General features: G+C 34.6%; 3 protein-coding genes across 3 annotated transcripts; 2 read left to right on the top strand and 1 right to left on the bottom strand.

Moving 5' to 3' along the window:
- The first annotated feature begins 18 nt into the window (after positions 1-18).
- On the top strand, positions 19-11729 carry LOC144837577 (uncharacterized). The gene is made up of 18 exons (XM_078692763.1): positions 19-283; positions 716-750; positions 1133-1291; positions 1657-1767; positions 2020-2098; positions 2662-2854; positions 3219-3291; positions 3469-3633; positions 3999-4066; positions 4163-4245; positions 4834-4937; positions 5741-5832; positions 5978-6072; positions 6434-6528; positions 7009-7179; positions 7555-7951; positions 8229-8305; positions 8823-11729. Exons 1-18 carry the CDS (start codon positions 76-78, stop codon positions 11340-11342), a joined length of 4725 nt encoding a protein of 1574 aa, XP_078548889.1. The 5' UTR covers positions 19-75; the 3' UTR covers positions 11343-11729.
- Positions 11730-12243: 514 nt separating this feature from the next.
- Positions 12244-15214, top strand: LOC144837224 (DNA polymerase epsilon subunit 3-like). Its single transcript, XM_078692242.1, has 5 exons — positions 12244-12360; positions 12686-12754; positions 13079-13164; positions 13776-13894; positions 14174-15214. Exons 2-5 carry the CDS (start codon positions 12689-12691, stop codon positions 14365-14367), a joined length of 465 nt encoding a protein of 154 aa, XP_078548368.1. The 5' UTR covers positions 12244-12360; positions 12686-12688; the 3' UTR covers positions 14368-15214.
- Positions 15215-15872: 658 nt separating this feature from the next.
- On the bottom strand, positions 15873-20713 carry LOC144836958 (large ribosomal subunit protein uL18-like). The gene is made up of 7 exons (XM_078691905.1): positions 20597-20713; positions 19269-19454; positions 18595-18729; positions 17870-18072; positions 17212-17389; positions 16680-16771; positions 15873-16121 (listed from the first exon to the last, which is right to left on the bottom strand). Exons 1-7 carry the CDS (start codon positions 20696-20698, stop codon positions 16031-16033), a joined length of 987 nt encoding a protein of 328 aa, XP_078548031.1. The 5' UTR covers positions 20699-20713; the 3' UTR covers positions 15873-16030.
- Between the last annotated feature and the right edge of the window lie 115 nt (positions 20714-20828).

Genomic DNA, 20828 nt, shown 5'->3' with positions numbered 1-20828 from the left:
CATAATACAATGGCGAGCGTGATAAAATGTTGTGGAAAAGTTTTCTGTGTTTAAACAAGTAAAACAGAATAAAGTATGGCAGATAATACACAGAGCGAAGTAGATATAATAAACCAAGAGATTTCTCAACTGAAGGGTATACTAAACCGTCAAAATAATGATGAATTCAAGTCTTTAACTGCAGCTGAGCCGACGCAGGGTGATTTTTGCCACCAGTCGACTGCGACATGTTCTCTTAATACTACTACTGACACTTCCGTAGTCGAGCTTTCAGAGAAGATTGGTAAGATTTCGCGCGAACTTTGAAATACAATAGCCTAGTTTTGTGTTTTATATAGTTAGCCTTGAATTTAGGCTAAAAAGGTTTTAAAAGGTCAAGTGGCCTAGCTAGCTAGGCCCTAAACAAAAATGGGCTAGGCCCAGCATGGCTTACTCTGTACAGGGTATCCCTCTGCTGTACACACACTGTTCGCAGGCTTCAATCACTGTCTGTAGTGTAGGATAGGTGGATCAATCCGGGCATAGCCTCTATTAATTTAATATAATAATTAAATAGTAATCAGTCGTTGAGGAAAATATATATAAAACTACGAAATTGGAAGGGGTCAGTCTGTCTATTTTCCTCTTTAGCATCATAAAGCAAATGAATAATGACAAATGTAGAATGTATTATTTGTATTGTATTAAATTTGATATTATTGTGATTAATTTTCAGATGATGAAGAAAAAGTTAGCCAAGAGAACATATTTGTAAGTAATGTGCGTTTCACAGAGATGGTTATTATAATCAACTAATTGTTCTTCACTGTTTGATCGCAGGCCAATTTCATCCTGTTAGCTTACCATGACCTGAATTAATCATGTTCTTACTACACTAGTCCAATCCAACGAAAGGAACCAGTCGTTTATAGCGGTCATGCCCGGTATCGCCAGCTAGGAGCCCGGTATCACTTGGTAGGGTTTTATGATATAATATGATGTCAAGTACATGTTATTAATATGCTGTAGTCGTAAACTACTTGATAACATTTTATATCCTAAAACCCTGCTGGGTGATACCGGGCCTTGATTAGCATGACCCGATTATAGTGTGCTTAAATATATCTGTTTATTTTTCAACTATTTTTGATAGTCTGCAGTTGATGTAGATGAAGGTGAACTTGTGGTAGATGAAGAAGAAGAAGCTGGAGGCCTTGAAGAATGTCTAAAATTCAACCAGAACTACCAAGTACTTATCAAGCAACAACTTCTTAAAGTTCAACATGCTCTTGCTCAAAACAGGGAAAGACAGGTTAGTGGTCAAATGTCAATGATTCAATCAATCAATCAGATTTATATAGCGCCAGTATCCATAATAATGTTCAAAGGCGCTTGACAAAGTTAAGCAGGAAATGCCTCTGTGTAAAAATGGGTTTTTAGTCGTGTTTTGAAAGTGTTGATGTTTTCAGATGTCTTTATGTCTTTATGATTGCAGCTGATACCCCCAATTCACACATAGAACACATGTAACAAATTCTATAATAATCTTTCCTAGTTACAATGCTTCTCACTAATTTGTCACAGTATATTAATAAATAAAGAAATGTCTTTTTATATCAAACAAACTCAAATAATGTAGTAATTATTTTTACATGTTGTGTTTGTTTTGATTTTTAGGCAGAGATCAAAGATGACTACAATATCGCCTACATAAGCAAGAAAAGACCGAAGCGAGAACGCTCTCTTTTGAGTTTCTGCCAATCATACTTTAAAGGTGATCTTGGGCAGGTAAGAATGACTGAAAAATGCTTTCCTTCAATTACATCAATTACAGTCACACTAGAGATAAGGTAGTCAAAACAGGACTCACTAAGATCTCTCCAAAATAAGAGTTTTCTTCCTAAACTGCGGAAGTCTCCCGATATTTTGAGTCAAACTCTCAAAATTACCTGGGACCTTACTTTTTTTAGTTGAGTTCACTATATTTTGTTGTCTTGGATATTCTGAACCTGAGTGTAACAAACTTTCTTTATCTGGCAGGGACCACCACCAAGTGAAGAGACAAGTAGACGCCATGCTGGCAAAGAACCATCAGCTCATATTATTCCAGCTTTGAAATGTAAGAATAAAGCATGCAGTAATAGTACACGATTGATCAATGTTTTGCAACCTATGATGAGTTTTGCTAAAATAATTCATAATGTTATCACAATCAATCTACAAAACCTGATTACATTTCACAGGTTTCACATTTTTGTTTGTTTCTTTAGAGTTCAGAGCTTCTATGCCTGTAAAATTGTAATAATATATAAATACAGTAGAATCACTATTAAGGGGACCCAACAAATTGTCCCCTAATCATTAATAATGATATAAATTAATATAATATTTTAGTATTTTTTGTTGTTTTTTGTGATAAACAAAAACGGCCCCTTTCAACAATTTGGCAGCACTCAAAAGTACTCCCGTCCCCTTAATAGAGATGTCCTCTGAGTAGGGGTTGGTTCGCTGTAGTTTTAAAATATGTTGCCCCTCGTTTCAGGGAAAAGTGCCCCCTTAATAGAGGTGTCCCCTGAATAGAAGTGTCCTCAAGGAGAGGTTCCCTGTAGTATATTAATTTCCTTTTAACTTGTTAAAGCGTTGTTTGCGCTTACATATGGCTATATTATTATTTTGGCTTAGGGCAAAAACCTCAACTTGAAAGACTGACCGCAGGTGTGCAGTCAGATGGAATGGAACAAAAGATGCAGCCAATCTTGAACCGACGTGAAGTATTGATGCGAAAACTGAAATCACTGAAAAATGATGAAGAAGAAGAAAAAGATGAACTGAAAAAAACCATTCAAGAAATTGATGATGAATTGGATAGGATTAAGTATGTCATTGTAGCTAAAGACTTTGTTATTTTAAAGCTATATTGTCCCCTTAAAAAAAAATAATAGTACGAGTTGTCGAGCGGTTAAGACAGTGTTTTATAGTAAAGCCTGTCTGATTTGATTTCAGGGGCTTTGCTTTGATGTAATTGGACTGTTATTTTGCTGGCACAGCAAAGAAGTAGAAACAGGACAAACATCTCTTTTGTCAAATACATATTTAGCAATGCAATAAACCTCTTTAGTTTCATCACAGTAAACAGGCTCTATATATCCTGGTTGCTGTTTGGTTATAAAAAGCCAATTATCAGCATCAATATTAGAAATGTAATTTTTTTTAAATTTTTACTCTTACTGATTTATTAGGAACATGCCAGATAGAGAACAAATTGGCGATAGACTTAGACAAGTGGACTTTACTAAGATATCAATCATGGATGTAAGTTTTGTTTACATTTATGATTTTATAAACAAATACGGATTGCAATTAAACATTTCAGAACGTTTCCTATGATGATAATTAAGAATATATTGTAACGATATAACGAGGAACCATTATATACCGAGAAACCATTAAAAATCAAGATACCATTGTAAACCGTGAACTTTTTTTCAGCTGGAAGGGACTCGATCTGCCTTTGAATGTCAAGTCCAATGGCAAAATTACCAGCACCCAGATATCAACAAAACGGATTGGAGTTCACAAGAGATTCAAAGTTTAGCAAATGCTGTTAACACATATGGTGAATATGATTGGGACACAGTTGCTGAGGAGATAGGAGTAAGTTACACAATTTCAGTCAAATAAGAATTTTGGAATGTTCCCATCTATTATGCCTCTAGGCCTACCAGCCTAGTGGCCTATAGTTAGGCCTCTCTCTCTCTACCAGATCGAAATGGAACTGTTGTTGTCAGGCAAAAATGACGTCTGACACTGCGCTTCCAATGGGATCGCGACACTTTGTTCGCGATGGTCTAACTTTTTCAACGGAAAAATTACATTACATTATAACATTTTTGTATTATATATTATCAAAAAATACTTCAAAATGATTCAGTGCTTTTTAAAAAGTTGAATATTTTTTATATAACTAGTTATTAAATGATATAATATTTACTTACTTTACTAATATTTTATAATTTTAGGGTGGCCGTCTTCCATGGCAGTGTTTAGATGCATACCAACGAGAAATTCCTCAAGAGTCAGACAATGTGTAAGTACTGTACCTTGCCGTGTATTGACAGTGGCAATTTTCAACAGATTTAATGTTAAAATTTACTATGCCAAATAAATAAATATCTATTTACAGAAAATTCACAGAAGAGGAAGATGCCTTGCTATTGAAGCTTGTTGACTCTTTCAGAATTGGTGATTTCATACCATTTCAAAAAGGTAAGCATTGCCTGGTCTTTTGAGGCATGTGAGTGCAATCACTCACATAAAATACCCCTTTACAGCCCACTTAAATTGTATAATCTTCAACACACCAAGATACAAACATCACACCAACAGCACGTCTGAATGTTTTAAATTTGTAGCATTTTTCATTTTTCAAAGACATGGCTACAGTATAACATTGATTCATATTTATAAAGATAATCATTTTTGCCTTGATAGGCTTTGGTAATACTAATTATATACCTGTGTCTTTGTACCAGGCATACTTGAATTGAAAAATGCAGTAGGACCTTCAAGTAGTACCAAAAGCCATTCGTAAAACATGGAATCAGTAAATTCTGGGGTGACCTGGTAAACCCAACACTTTATATCCTATAACTATGAGGTTTTGTTAACCTAAAGCTATAGTTTAGAAACATACAAAACAACTTTCAATGAATAGAAAATGCACAGAAAATTAATTAATTTACATAAAGATTAAATTATCAGTTACGCATACTGTACAGAAAATTTAGGAATGTAAAATCAAGGTACACAAGTCCTACGGCGTACATTAAAAACCGCTCTTGTTTTTTCCTTAAGTTGCATTTTTCATGAATCGACTTCGTAGACAAGTCGTCGCTCGTTGGAATACTAGGCTTGATCCAAACTTAAAGCTAGGACCTTGGACTGCTGCAGAAGATCAGGTAAGCTCTCACTTAGGCTGTGTTATACAACACCCGTCTTACTTTACATGCCTGCTATGTATATATATGCATGTTTTCACAGACAAAGGTCAATCCCCTAAACTGAGCCGTTCATACCTTTAGATACATTAATTGTGTATGATTAGGAAGTATGATAGAGATCATCCGCATGTGAAATTCGGCCCTGTATCAAGAAGTCCATCTTTCATCTCTAACGACGAATTGAGATTGAGAGTAAAAAAAATAAAAATCCATTTTCTGTAATATTTTTCACAAAACATGACTTTCCGTAATGTTAATGTAAATGTTTATGTAAACGTGTATGCCTACCTACAAGGCTTAAGACTATAGCTTGCCTAGCATGAACTTATGACCTGTTACTTGTATATTATTCAATGGTACAGGAAAAAATGAGTGAAAGTAAATATAGTTTTAATACAAAACTGATAGTCAAATACTACTTTATATAATGTTTATGTTAATTGTATTTTTATTCATTATTATTATTATTTTATTCATTCATTTCCTATATTTCGGATAGTATATCCATATAAAAATCATACAAAACAAAAAGAAAAAGATTTCACCAGGAAATTAACAATATCAACTTTCACAAAAACAACCTACAATAACGTTGATGTATGTTAGATTGTGGAAGTACGTTAACTATGGTTAGACTATTACATTATTATTTTATCCATCCTGTTATTGGTGAATTCTTTTTGCTGTTGGTTTGGGTTTTGAAAAAAGTGTCTCTCTTAAATTAAAATGAATATATTATTATAGTTCTTAAATCTTTTTAGTTGCTTAAAGAAGGAATTGAGCAATTTGGAAATTCTTGGATGAAGATTGCTGATCGTATAAAAGGTCGACATCCAGTTAGTATTCGTGAAAGGTAAGCAGAAAGTTGAAGACAAAAATGCTTTGTAGTTCCATGATTTTTTTTTGAAGTAGATCTTCAAATTTAAGTCATTAAGTTTAGTACTGGCAGTGTCCTTTGATTTGTATCTAATTAATTTTGTATTCTTAATCATTATTAGATGGTTGACTAGTCTAAATCCTCAAAGAAAAAGTGGAAAATGGTCGATTGAGGAAGACATTGCATTATTGGAGATGAGGCTTGAATATGGCAAAGGTACTGCAAACGTACATTTAATTTGTTTAGTATTTAGGATCCAAGCCTAGTACATTTTCAAATTATATCATCCATCTCCTTGTGCCTAATGTAGAAGTGATCTAGACGTGTCAGGCATGCACATAAAAGCTGTCAATAATCAATTATTTTTTATTCTTAATAATCCATATTTATTTATTTTTACTATGAACCTAATGACTGCTTAGTACTAGATCGCCAGCTTTTGAAAATTGTCTACTATCTTTTAACACTAACAGGTCTGAAAATAATAATAAAAAGTGGTCCAGAATTGGGATCCTGGTCCAGATTGCCTTGACAAAAAAAAATTATAATAATTTTAACATTTTAATGAGAATTTTAGGAAATTGGAGGCTTATGACAGAACAGTTGGCAAAACGTACCAATTCAAAACATGAAAGGGCAATGAATGGCCTTGTCATTAGGCAAAGACTTTTGGTAAGTTAAAACTTTTTTTTAAAAATCTACTTACACTTTTCATACTGGTATTTTAAATTTAAAACATGAAACAATATACAAATAATGAATGTTTATGAGTGTAATTGTACAAATAATGGCATGAGGTGAATGATGAAAAGTTCAATAGTGCACACTTTTGCACGCTATGTGACCCACAATTGTCCAATCAAATGACAGGAATTTATTTAGGGGTTTGTATAATATACAAATAATGAATGTTCACGAGTTGAATTGTGAGAATATTTTGTTTTTGTTTTCGTTCATTAGTTGAATACTCGACTGCTCCACCTTGTTAAATAGACCCGTCAATCTCTCATCAAATGAAACATTCTCTCCATTCAACGAATACAATACATCCATTTTTTGTTTTATAATTAATACACCAACTGTCTTAAAATAAACTTTTATTTAGTTTGAAATATTTCAAATTGATTTTTAAAACTAAGATTTTTTTTGTAGGAGGTACAAATAAACAGATTTAAAAATAAAATAGAGGAGAATGCCGAAGAGGATGAAGTAAAAGTTGAAATCAAAGAGGAAGACGGGAGTTTGTCAAAGGAAATGTGTGAATGGATGAGGAAATATATCAACCATTTAAAGAAGAAGTTGGTCGGGAAAAAACAGATTATGGTAAATTATCATAATAGTTGATCAGTGTTTTTGCACTGGAAATGTTGGAATTTTGGTGGTAGTAGTAGTGTTGGTATTAGTTAGAGTGTTGGTATTAGTAGGAGTGTTGGTATTAGTAGGAGTGTTGGTATTAGTAGGAGTGTTGGTATTAGTAGGAGTGTTGGTATTAGTAGGAGTGTTGGTAGTGTTTAGAGTGTTGGTATTAGTTGGAGTGTTGGTAGTGGTTGGAGTGTTGGTAGTAGTTGGAGTGTTGGTAGTGGTTGGAGTGTTGGTATTAGTAGGAGTGTTTGTATTCGTAGGAGTGTTGGTATTAATTGTGGTGTATTGATTAATAAATATTCTGTAATTGATTGAATTGTTTCCATCATTTTATAGCAATTGATTGAACAAAATAAATGGGATCAAGTTCCAAATGCAAACAAACTCCGTGAATGGTTCAGACGAAGTGAGATAGAACAGATATGCAAGGATCGAAATAAAGACGGAAAACCCCACGTACTAAGAAAAAGAAGACCAAAAAAGCGCAAATACAGCATCACAGAGTCTGAGAACAGCAGCCAATCGGAGGACGAGGATGAGGATGAGGAAGATGACTTTGAAGATGAAGAGGAGAAAGATGAAGGAGAACAGCCATCAAAACCAAAGACTTCACGGAAAGTAGGGAGGCCAAAAGGCACTTTAATGGACACCATTGTGGCAGCTCAGATCAAACACTTGTTGAAACAATATGCTGGATTTGTGACTAGAGATAGACAGATGAAGATTTCAAAAGGTGCTCTAGCTAGAATTATAAATTTTCCCAATGCAGACATGCCCTCTGTAGTTTCTGCATTACTGTAATAATGCATCCAGCTACCATAATGGTTTAAAATTTTCTTCAGTAAAAGTCTATGTATAAGATTTTGCAAAATGATGTAACTTTAAAATGTTTTGGTTTTTTTGTTGGCACTGATTGGTACAAAGAAGAATTGATTTGAACAAAATGTTTATACCAACCTAATTCCTCTCCTGCATTTCCACTTTATTGTTGTGTATCATTTTGATTTCAGCTCAAGAAACGCTTAGCAAAATACCAGAATTGAAAGTAAAACAATCAAGTTTGTCGGTGTACATTGCTCTGTTAAAAGTACGTCTTTCAAAATTTATCAGCTACAAATATACTTTTGAGTAAAATTATGAGGTGCCTGAAATAGTGGGTCTACTACATTAGTATTCGTTGAGATGCCACCAACTTATGCAGAAATCTTACAATTTAGAATGCAGCATGTACCATAGTGTTAATCAGAAACTGTGAATAGGCAAAATAAACATTTAAACACACCTAACGTTAAACTAAAGTAAACATTTATTCAATATCTGCTGTTTCCATCTTCATCAAAAGAAGGAGGCTATGTAGAATGGCATGTTCAAGAGGTAGACAGTGCAGTTGTGAGGCTATTTTAAAGCAAATTATAAATACTTAACTATTCTAGTCTAGTATTAACTATTTTGTTAAATGTGCCAATGTTGTGACATTGTAGTATCTTTACTAATAATCACATGATGCTCTTTCAACCAATCAAAAGAGTATCCTCTTAATAGGAGATGCAATACTGTATTTAAAATGTAGATTATATACTTTAAAGTATATCTTTTCTTTCCAGGTCTTTCAAGTTGATATGAACACTACAGCTTCTTATATACGACACATAACAAACAGACGAAAAGCTTTAACTCTATCGGACAAAGATTCACCAAAGAAATGCGTTTCTGACACTGGAAACCAAGAAATACCAGATACAGCAATTGCAGCACCAGTGATTAGTTTGGCAGGTGTGCAAGCAAGATCACCACAATTCAGTCTTAATACTCATTTATCAACAGCATTCCAAATGGGAATGGTACCGGCAACTTGGCTATTACCAGGACAAACAATTCAACCTGATGGAAATTTGTCACAACATAGTACCCAGTTACCAAGGTTCCAAGCTCCCATGTCACCAATGTCACAAGTTCCAATGTCACTAGCAACTCAGCGATTACCAACTCTAGCACAAACAACACAGCCTGCAGGAAATTTGTCACAACATAGTACCCAGCAACCAAGGTTCCAAGCTCCAATGTCACCAATGTCACAAGTTCCAATGACATCAGCAACTCAGAGATTACCAGCTCCAGGACAAACAACACAGCCTGCAGGAAATTTGTCACAACATAGTACCCAGTTTCCAAGGTTCCAAGCTCCAATGTCACTGGTTACATCAAATTGTCCTGCCGTTACTCCAATTTCCAGAACAGTAGGATGTACCTCTTCAAGTACATCTGAAACAAGCACCTTGACATCAACAGCCACTCGATTGACTACAACAGCATCTCAAATATTGACAAAAGGAGCACAACCAAGAGAAGAGACACAAGCTATCAGTTCTGGTAGTTCCGCTGCAATTTCGACATCGATGAATCCCTTGCCTGCTACCATTGTTACATCACATGGACAAGGACATCAAACTAATACATCACCACTACCAGCAAAGTCTATAGACTTATCATCAGTACAGTTACCAAACTTGCCTGGAACAAATCTAGTACAGAATATCCTGCCAGCTATGAACCAGTTCCAACCTCAAGGTAGTCAACTTTTTCAAACACTAATGCCAAATATCCTGGCTCGAGGCCTTTTACCTACAAACCCAGGAAATATTCTCCAGACATCCGGTGTAATAAATATCCCTGGAAAGGGCTTTTTAGTACCTGTACAAAATTTCTGCTCTGTTCCACAGATAGGTTCAACACAATCTGCTGTGATCAACCCCACTACCAGACCTATAGCACAACCTGGTACACCATCATATGTACCTGCTACAACATCTGCTGCAATTCCAAACTCTTTGAATGTTTCCTCACCACCTGCTGTAACTTCCACACCAGTCACCACCAAAAATGCCATGCCCATTGCTGGTAATGCAACTAAATCTGTAAATATTAACCTACCATACTATGAACGTTCACTGAAGAAAATGTCAAGAAAAGTAACAACAGTTCCTGACAAGGGGAGAGAGTTTTCACACGAGATGTTACTGATTGCATCACTACCAGAAGTAGAAAAAGTGTCAGAAACCAAATATATTGTGCCAACAAGATATTTCAAATTGTTTGATTCTGGAGACATGGATTTATTACTGGCACGGAAGACTTTCATAGCCGATAAAGTTTCTGACAACAAGTCGGGACCAAACACCATTCAGGTACAAACTAGATTACCTGAAACTTCATCAACAAAACAAAGTTGTAGTGCGAAATCTACAAACCAAAGTGTGTCCTCTGATTACCATGAAAGCCTTGTTCGGTTAATATTTAGGTCTCCTAAATATGATGAAGATAACATCTCTTTTGCATGTGATGACCATGGTTTACAGTATTTTCTAACTTGCATTAAGGGGAACAATGATAGCAGAAAATGTTCCTGGGTGAAAATAGATGTCCGGCCAATAACTATTGCAGATCATGGTAAAATTAATGCATTAGTGTATAAGCCAGGGACACTAAGAAAAAAGCCATTCACAGTGGTTATTCCCGATCTTGGAAAGTATAACATTTATGAAGATGTTTCATCAGTGATGGTTAATTCCCCTACTACTTGTAGCATGTTACAAAAACAACGCCAAAAGCAGCAAAAACTGTTACCATATCTTTCTCCAAACCCTGAAAGAATATCAGATTTTCTCGCAAATCATGATCGACCAGGAGCTCAAAGAAAAAGACCAAGACCTGAATTGGTCGTTTCTCAAAGCCAAATCTTTTCATCAGATGAGTTAAGTAAAGCTAATAGTTTGATTTTTAGAATATTGGGAAACAATCCGTCATCTATGCAATTACTTCCCCCGAACTTAGCAAATGTAAAAGCTTTGAAGAGTTTAAGGTCACATCGTAAAGAACTTATCAATCAAACCAAAGGTTGTATTATACCTAAACATATACATCACCGGTTGAAGGATGCAAACGCCAATGTATTAGGAAGCACCTCAGCAGAAACAGAGACAACAGATTCAGAATGCGACAGTCAGAATGTGAAAGATGCATTACACGTTATACGAAAAACGCCGGAGTATAAACAATTTAATGCTAGGTTTAGATCTTTATTTGCTTGGCCTACTATGCTCAGCAAAATTGAGAAAACGGGATAATATAGACCAATGGCTTACAGCAGGGGTAGTTCACAGGGTGCTTGCTTTGGACACAATATATTTGTACTGTAGTGCTGAAAACTTGCTGCATCTTAATGTCAAGGTAGAGGAAAATCTCATTCTTTTTACTTGAAAATAATTGCGTGCATCCACTTTTTTTTTCTAAAAAGATTCAATCAGCATTTTTTTTTCAATCAAAACAACCCAATTTTGTATTTATTCCGGACAGTCTAATAAGGTGTTTATAAGTGTAATAAACTTTGTTTGTTGTTTCATTTGTAACATGCATTGCATAAGTTTGTCTTAAAGTATAATTCTAATTTTTTCATAAAAGTACCAGAAAATTATTAAAACTTTGTTTTGAATAAATATTGCCAGTTAAACATTCGCCAGTGTCTTCCATGTCTGTGTATTTGGTTCTTGTTATTTCTTAAATATTTCAGCTTAAAATATAAGCAAATATTGATAAATATAAACCCAGACATAGGCCTACTGTATACTCTACTCAGACATTACTGTACTTTTTGCTAAGTATGAGAACACAAGTTTGCAAGTAATTTTTGGGTATATTACTCGTTGATTATATAATATTTACATACTTGATATTATTTCTTTTCCTTCTTTTAGTCCTTAGGTTGAGTGACTCTCATTGCTTTTTATCAAACGTGCTTAGCAAAAAAAGTCATCTTAAGTTGATTAAATTCGTTAAATTTAAATTTTTTTTCTCAATCCATAGTGGTCTATAAGATAAGACCTCAAGTAATAAATACAATTTTTTAAAATATTTTTTGATTAATGTAGCAAGAAAAATGGTTGAACGTCCGCTCCTTCAAGTGGAATTACCGCCACACTATTTTGTGACGCCTACAAATTTGGGTAAATTATTGTAACACTCTGGCCACCCAGTAAATGAGAAAAAGAAAACATTGCGGGAAAAGTCAATCTCAAAAACGGATAGCGAGTGTTCGAGAGAGAGATTAAAAATTACTTTTGGAGTTGTTGAAAGTGTTTTTAACATGTAAGACTACACCAAAAAGCATTTGAAGCTTCTAATTGTCCTTTACTGGATAAGTAAAGTAGTTAGACCTTGCCTAGACAAACATTGTAAACATATAGGCTAGGCCTAGTAGGCCCTATAAAATTGGGCCCTCTCTTCCGGGGAATCTAGGCCTTCGGCCTACTATCTAGGCTTAAAAAGAGGCAAACTAGCTAGGCCTAGCAACAAAAAGTAGACCGGGCTAATGTGTATAGGCAGCTAGGCTATGTATAGCTTAGGCTGCAACTTCTGCAGAAGCAGTGCAGGCGAATTTGTTTAAACATTAATTTTTAATTTTATGAAACAGAAAATGGCAGAAAGACCAGAAGATTTGAATCTTCCATTGACCGTTATTAGCAAAATAATGAAAGGAGCGGTAAGTTACAAAAACTGTTGGATCATTGGTATGTATTGATGTTGTTGCACCACCACGTCTCGCATTTACATCCTGTCTGTCAATTAAATAATAGTTTTGAAATATTTCTAAACAATTATGGCCATGATTGCATATAATCAGGAATGACTCAGTGCAGTAAAAATAGTTAAAACAAGATTTATGAGCACAGAAGCTACAGAACTGGCAAACCGATATTAAAATGTGTTTGTAAAGTTTGATAGTTCACCTTTGGGGCACATTTTCATAACCTTGCATTTAAATTAATAAAATAATATTATACAATGTCTTTATTTATATTTATAGGTACCTGAAGGCGTTAGTGTATCTAAAGAAGCTAGAAGTGCTGTGTCCAGGGCAGCTAGTGTGTTTGTTTTATATGCTACATCATGGTATCCTTTCACACATGTTTCATAATCATACTGAACAGATGTTGTTACTTTTTGTTTCTGAACATAAAACTAATGGTTAGGTATTTATAAATTGCAAAAAAACAAACGCTGTGAAAAGTAAGTGAGGATGTTGAAGGAAAAGAGAGAAAGTGGAAGTCCATGCTAGCACCCAAAATGATGATGCATCCTCGTAAATTTAGCGGGACGATTCGGCACTAAGATGATTTGGTCCACGTTTATATTATCGGCTTTGATATGCATTTTATAAGCAGAAATTTGTGTTTTTTCCAGAGAGACTATAGGATAGCAATTTATTTTTGGAAATATCAATAAAATATGTTTAAAAACTTTTTAAATACCCAAAAAATGTATATTAACAATCATTGGTTTTGACTAAAGTGAGACGTTTCGGCCCAAGAGTGCCGAATCGTCCTCGTAAGCAGGCATTGAAAATCATATTAGTAACAAAGTGTTTAAGTAAAGAGAATGTAGAGGCAAGTGTGTTGTGTGGCTAGTAGTCATTTTGGCTAATACTAGTAATGTTGAATGTGGAATACCTCAGGCCTGAATACTGCATCTTTTTCTATTCTTTAACATGTTCTCCAATTTAGTGCCAACAACTATGCAATGAAAGCAAAACGAAAAACAATGAATGCATCTGATGTATTTGCTGCTATGAAGGACATGGAATTTGATGAGTTTCTTGAACCTTTACAGCAGAGCTTAGAAGGTTTGTTGCATGTTTCAATAGATAGCGCATTAGCCAAAATTCATCATCAGTGTTCTACCTACTGTAATTTCTGTACACTTATTCCTGCACTATTACTGTACCATTACATGCTCTCTTTTTTTCAATTTCATGATGTAACTATTAAACTACAGATATCGAGTCAAAAAGTCATTCTGTGTGTGACTGCTTAGAAAAATATGAGCATGTGCAGAATGGCTGTAAGACTGTATTTTATTATTATATTATAACAGTTTAAAATGTACATTTTCTTTTTACCAGATTTCAAGAAAGAACAACAAGGTAAAAAAGTAGCTTCAGAAAAACGAAAGAGAAGTAAAACGGACTTGGAAAAATCGCAAGAGGAAGCCGGAGAGGAGGATGCCAATGAAAGTAAAGAGGCTGATGAAGAGGATGATGATGAAGAAGCAAGTGAAGAAAAGGTAGAAGAAACAAGACCTGAGGAAGAGTCCTGAAACTAGGTCTTATGTTTAATGGGATGTTGCACTCAAATGTTTGCTTAAAATTTTTTCAAATGCATATATGGATGCTTGGAAGTGAACTGTTTTCAACTCCAATAAAGACCCGAGAAAATACATTACCCATATATGGTTCAACATCTCTCAAAAACATTTTTGGTAAACAACAGATTTTAATCACCTGCGCAAATGTTCACCAACTTAAGGTTGAAAGGTCATAAATATGTGGCAACCTAGCTAGTCCTAGACCCCCTACACTTGGATGTTACGCTAAGGAAATTTCTTGAGAAAACAATCATAAACTTTGTTGATGTGATGTCTCTATTTCCCATTGCCTAATGTGTAACATAAGCTATGAGATGTCTGAATTAATAAATAATATCTGAAATATATCTTAAAGGTAGATTAACCAACCATCATTGATTTGTGGGTAAAATTAAAATCTGTATCTATCCCGAGCGGAAACCACCCAACTCCTTTGAATTTTGTGTAAATGGTCATAAGAAATAACATCGATTCTATTTTTTTTTACCATTACTGCTCGTCTGTGTAAATTTGCCTAGGGTATGTAGCTGTTATTGTATGGTGTGCTATAATTGCTGCCACTAGCTAGTTGTACTGTAACATTGCTAATGAAAACTGTACAGTATTAGATTGATTGGACTGGTGCTCAGGAATGGTTGATTTGTACGAATATATTCGACAGGCTTTTACCTAACTAATGCTGTGCTAAGTAGTACACTCAACTAGATTACATTCCGTTACTACATTGTCATTCTGTAAACGATTTTTACAGTACAGTATTAGCAATTTGTACAGTAATAAAACATTTTTGAGTAAATTATTCTTCATTTGTGTATAATGTTGGTGTTACAATCTGTCCTCAAAACACAACACCCCATCTAAAAGATGAAACAAACTTAGAATGATAAGTCATTTACATATAAGACAACTAAGTAACAGAAGAGCCTTCAATCCAGTTGTGGACTCGAACCCATAACCTTCAGACCACTTGGAGATCTAGGATCTCTAGTCTAGACAAGAATGTGTTTGGTGATAGCAGGTAATTGTCCAGGTGGTTATTCATGTGGGTGATAATCATCCACAGGGTAGTTCCGGTTGGGTATGTTAACATGCTGATTGGAGCTGGGGTGCCTCTCAAAGAAACTGGAAATTATTACAGTACAGTATTGGGTAAAAACATTATGTTTAGGCCATATCCAGATTCCACATGATGACCTAAATACCTGGGGATATCAATTGGCCAAATATACCCCAAAATGCAAATCTATATGCCAGCAAAGGGCTACTACTCTACTAAAAACAATGTTTTGATAGATAGTAAGGGTTCCTTAAAGCCCATGGATATCAGGTTTTCAATTCACCCTGTTACCTCCGACAAAATTATCTGTAAATGATGGCGATGACCCTTCAGAAATGGCAAAATTGCAAGTTTATGTTTATGGGGAAAAACAAGACAAAAAAAACTTATTCAGATGCAATTAGTTTCAATAGTACAAGTTACTTTATTTCAATGACACACTTGTTTTTTTTAATGGACAATCATTCATAAGCAGAGTTGGTTACTTTTATAAATAATTTCCACTTTATTCTATTGATGGTGTTCAATATAATTGAATTTAGTTGATATAGAGCCAATTTATTCGATGTTGTTAGCCCGCTTGAATGATGCCTTCTTTTGTCGTACTCGGTCGGTGCGTTGTTGCTTGGACAGCTTTGCACGGGTCCATCTACATAACATAACAATTTTAATTTAATGAAAATTATAAAAGAAATGAGACAACAACATCAGTCTGATAACCAACGAAGGTAATAAATAAGTTATTTGTTTAGTATTTTTCAGACGCCAAGTTATAATCAAAGGAGTTCATCCGGTAATTCCAGCATTTACTTGGCTTAATCATCACAAAATAAAAACAAATTCAACACAATTCTTTCTTTAGCATCAAAATTTACTTTCAATAAATTGGAGCACAGATCTCTTAGCAGGATGAAAAGATCTATGTTTTGGTTTCCTTGGAAGACTAGCATGCAGAAACAATGATTAGGAATATAAGATAAGACTATTGTCTTAACAGTGTCGTACAATATTAAAACAGAGAGACTGTCTTTGCATTGATCTGCCAATACTTTCAGCCACCTAAGCCTAAAATTAACTTATCCGGCTTTACTGACCATCGTCCTCGCCGTTGCTTAGAATGGATTATTGTTTGTTTTTGATACGGTAGTAAATTGCTGTGACCTTTGCATTTAATTGGGTTGTAGTATTTTCACAACTATGTACTTACCGTTTTTGTTTGTCTGGCTTTGGCTTGGCAGTGGATACATGAACAGGATCAGAGCGGATGGAAGCATGCGCCTTCTTGTACATTTCTTCCATCTATTAAAAATAACAATGTAATAACTATGTATCCATTCCCATATACTTTAAATTCTTTATCCAGGTTGGTCTTATAATTTGCCAAATACCTTAAATTAAATTTCAACCAATTAACGCTAAATATATAAGTTAGCTCAGTAGTCATTATACAATCACAGTATATTTCTTAATTTTAAAACACTTTAAATTTTTTCAGACGCCACTTGAACATCAGGGTGTTTCAGCCGGTAATTCCAGCGTTTAAATGGCTTAATCATCATCAAAACCTTATAAAAGAATCCCACTGCGATAATAATGCAATAGCATGTATTGAAACAAGTATTTAATGAAACCTGAACATTATTATGTTTCAGGTTTAAACTATAAACAATGTCTACCCTACTACTTCCGAGCCACACATTTAATTTGTCGAGATTCTATTTTAAACACATTTTACTTACGGAATCAGCTGAAACGCCAAGCTTGATGAAACGAGAGAACTGGCGTTTGTAAGCATCTTCATCTTCCTCCTCCAACGATTTCATGTAGTCTGATACATGGCCGCCAAAGATGTGCTTGCGGTGTACTTCCGCGTTGAATTCACCGCTTTCTTGGTCATAACCGGGGAAACGCTTGTTGCTATAAATAGACATGCAAATTGTTATATTAGTCAAAAACAATAATTCGCAAAACATAGATCTGAAAGATATTGCCATTCAAAAAGGAAAGGGTTGGGAGAGCAAAATATAAAGCAGTACAATAGACTTGTGATGTAATTTTGAATAAAGTTTTTTTCAGACGCCACGTGATCATCAAAACATTTCAGCCGGTAATTCCAGCATTTACATGGCTTAATCATCATGAAATACTTTAAAAATACAGAAAGCCTACAACACATATTTCAGCAATTGATGGAGGTTTAGCTAGGTGAATTTTATGTTTGCCTAGCAAACCCACAGTCTTGGTTGAAATCCTATCTGGTATCTCAATATCCACCCTAAAAGACTTTACATATGTATGTTTTGTGTATATCCTATTAACAGATAACACTGTTTAGAATTGGTAATAAAGTTTGATACTGGCAATCCTGACAATATGCCTATATAACCAATAATCTACCTGTATGGGATATCCAGTCCACCGTCTACAGCGCCCTTTAGAGCTCCGAAGACACGAGCTCCAGTGGTTGTTCTGGCCAGACCAACGTCAAGGAAGCAGCGGAAAGCACCTGGTTGTCCCTCCTCACTGTCTACGTAATAGTCCTCTCCAGTTACTTCATCTACCCCTTTGTAAATCTCATCCAGCTTAAATTTATTGAGGATCTGCAAAATCAAATTTAATATTGATTGGATTTCATGCCGGATAACTCACTCATTGCATATTGGGAACTACTACTGTTGGGAACAGCTTTGTATCTTATTTTTAAAGTACCCATCACATTACAAAATATTCAATTTCTCAAATAATGTGAATTCTGTAGATCATAGTATTTTTCATCCATATTTTCAAATGCTAAAACCTTGCATGTGTTCATTATATACATATTTTCTGTCAAATTTGTGTATGACCCATATAAACATTAGTTGATTTTACATGCAAGTTTTCCTCCAATTGAAATGTTTGTTTTTCAGACGCCACTTGAACATCAGGGTGTTTCAGCCGGTAATTCCAGCGTTTAAATGGCTTAATCATCATCAAAACCTTATAAAAGTATACCACTGTGTTGTACAGTAGAATTAGAAAGTAGAAAGACAAACATGGTTTAAAATACACACTATTTTAATAAATTAAAGCATTTGCTTTATGCTTGGACCATTGATAAGTTTATGATAATGATAATTTACCCTTCTTGCAATGAGAAGTCCTGTGCAATAAGCTGCAGCATAGTTGGTCAACCCGACCTTGATGCCATACTTGGGTAGTTCATGTGAATAAGCTGAAGCTATGATAATGTCTCCCACAATTCTGGCATACGCTATCTGAAAATGAAAAAAAAGGACCTTGTTGAAAAGTATTCTGGTATCAACATCTATTTGTCTGTATACCAGTACCATTATAAGTGAATAAACTGTCAAAACCTTTATGAAAAAAAGTATATTCAGACAATTTGTCACCATCTCAAAAACATGGCAATGTTTCATTAACAGCCACACATTTTTTCTTTCAGACGCCACGTTATCATCAAAATATTTCAGCCGGTAATTCCAGCATTTACATGGCTTAGTCATCACAAAATAAATGGTTGGTATGGCTATACATTGAGTATTGCTGCGCAAACACCCAAATTCACTCTCAACTCTAAATATACTTCAGTAGTGGTAAAGGCATCAGTGGCTGTTTTCACTAATAACTTATCTGTCAATAATTATTTTAGGAATTTTGGGATTCATTTAGATAGAGAATTTTTAAATTATAGTTAAATGGTATGGGGTTTATTTTCCTGTTGTCCAAGAAAATTATTATTAATATGGCCACAGACATAGTACCAAATGATAGTACAAATAAGCTGTAATGTTACCTGACATGTGATATCTTTGTTGGTGAATCGCACGATCAAACGATATTTTGGGGTGTTGTACTTGTTCTTGTCTTGAATAACCAAGCGTTTGCGAGCATAATAATCAGTTTTTCCTTGTCGTCTACGCTTGAATTTCACTTGATACCTTTTGAAATAGGCCTTATTCTTCACCACTTTTACAAACCCCTAAAAAACAAATGTATTTACTTATAAACTCAATGTCAATTTCATATAAATAGGACAAAGGGAAAATAGAGCAAGAATATAACATTACATAATCCAATTATTTTCAGACGCCACGTTATCATCAAAATTTTTCAGCCGGTAATTCCAGCATTTACATGGCTTAATCATCATGAACAATTGAATTGAATCAAACGCATACATTGAGTCAGTGTCTGATCATGTTGAATGCTACATATAGAACACCTAAATTTGAATTATACGCCATTTTCACGATATGGAAGACATCTTCGATTGATGACAATGTTGGTGGTAGTTCCCTTTCGCACCTGTCTTAACACAAAATTTGATAAAAATAACTATCATGAATACCACACCATAGAATTAGGCCTCTGCTCATAAGTACTTTTATGAAGGTCTGATCAATAAAAAAGAAACAAATAAATCCTTTCAACTGATGATTTTATAGACATGTTACTCGCACACTGTTCGCATACTCTATGTTGAAGCGGTTGAATGTTTTCGTTTCTACAGAGCGCAAAAAGAGGTACTATAATCACATGTTACACCGGGACCAGGGAAGTGTAAACCAACAGAAATAACAATTAACATAGCAGGTTTTATCAGTCACCATAAATTCATGGCACCCCCTTTACTCACCATCAATGCCTTTTTAGTTGGGTAGCAATTGGGTAGAGAAAATTTGGTCAATATGCACTGTATGCTACAAGTCAACCTGGATTAGGTGGCGCTATAACAAATTTATATAGGATTCATTCCATCCTGTCCAACCAAAGTCCAAACAAAATCATAAAATATTTGTTTCTGCAATTATTGCATCATTTTTTTGTTACACAAACATGTCAATTAAACAATGGGAAAATAGCCTTTTACGCCGTACATTCGGTTCAACGCTGTCTTATGTCGATAGAGGTAACCCTCAGCACACGTTTCAACATACTACATAGCCTTCCTACATTTAGCAATTCATTAACAACAGTGAATACCAGGCTTAGGATAAATAGGGAAATCTATCCTTAAAATTCCGTTTAATCTCGCACCGAATTGCGTATTCCACATTGAGATAGACTAAATTATATATTTAATTAATAGTACGTATTGTTATTTTTTACATTTAATCTTACCATTGTGAGATTTTCTGGGTTTATTCCCAGTGAATATAGATAGCATCGGCTGGGGGCTGAGCCACATCGGAAAAGACATGGCAGACGTGAACAATAAATCATGTTAGTTTATTCATGAAATATATTTTCAATTAATAAAAACTTGTATCTAGTTAGTAAATAAAAATATATTAAAACCAACTGTAAATTTTAAAGATATTATTTGTGATAATATATTTATGTTAGACCATTT

Source organism: Antedon bifida, chromosome 3, assembly GCF_963402885.1.
Source record: "Antedon bifida chromosome 3, ecAntBifi1.1, whole genome shotgun sequence".
Taxonomy (NCBI): domain Eukaryota; kingdom Metazoa; phylum Echinodermata; class Crinoidea; order Comatulida; family Antedonidae; genus Antedon; species Antedon bifida.
Note: the sequence above shows the minus strand (reverse complement) of the source record. Positions and strands in the feature narration are given on the sequence as shown.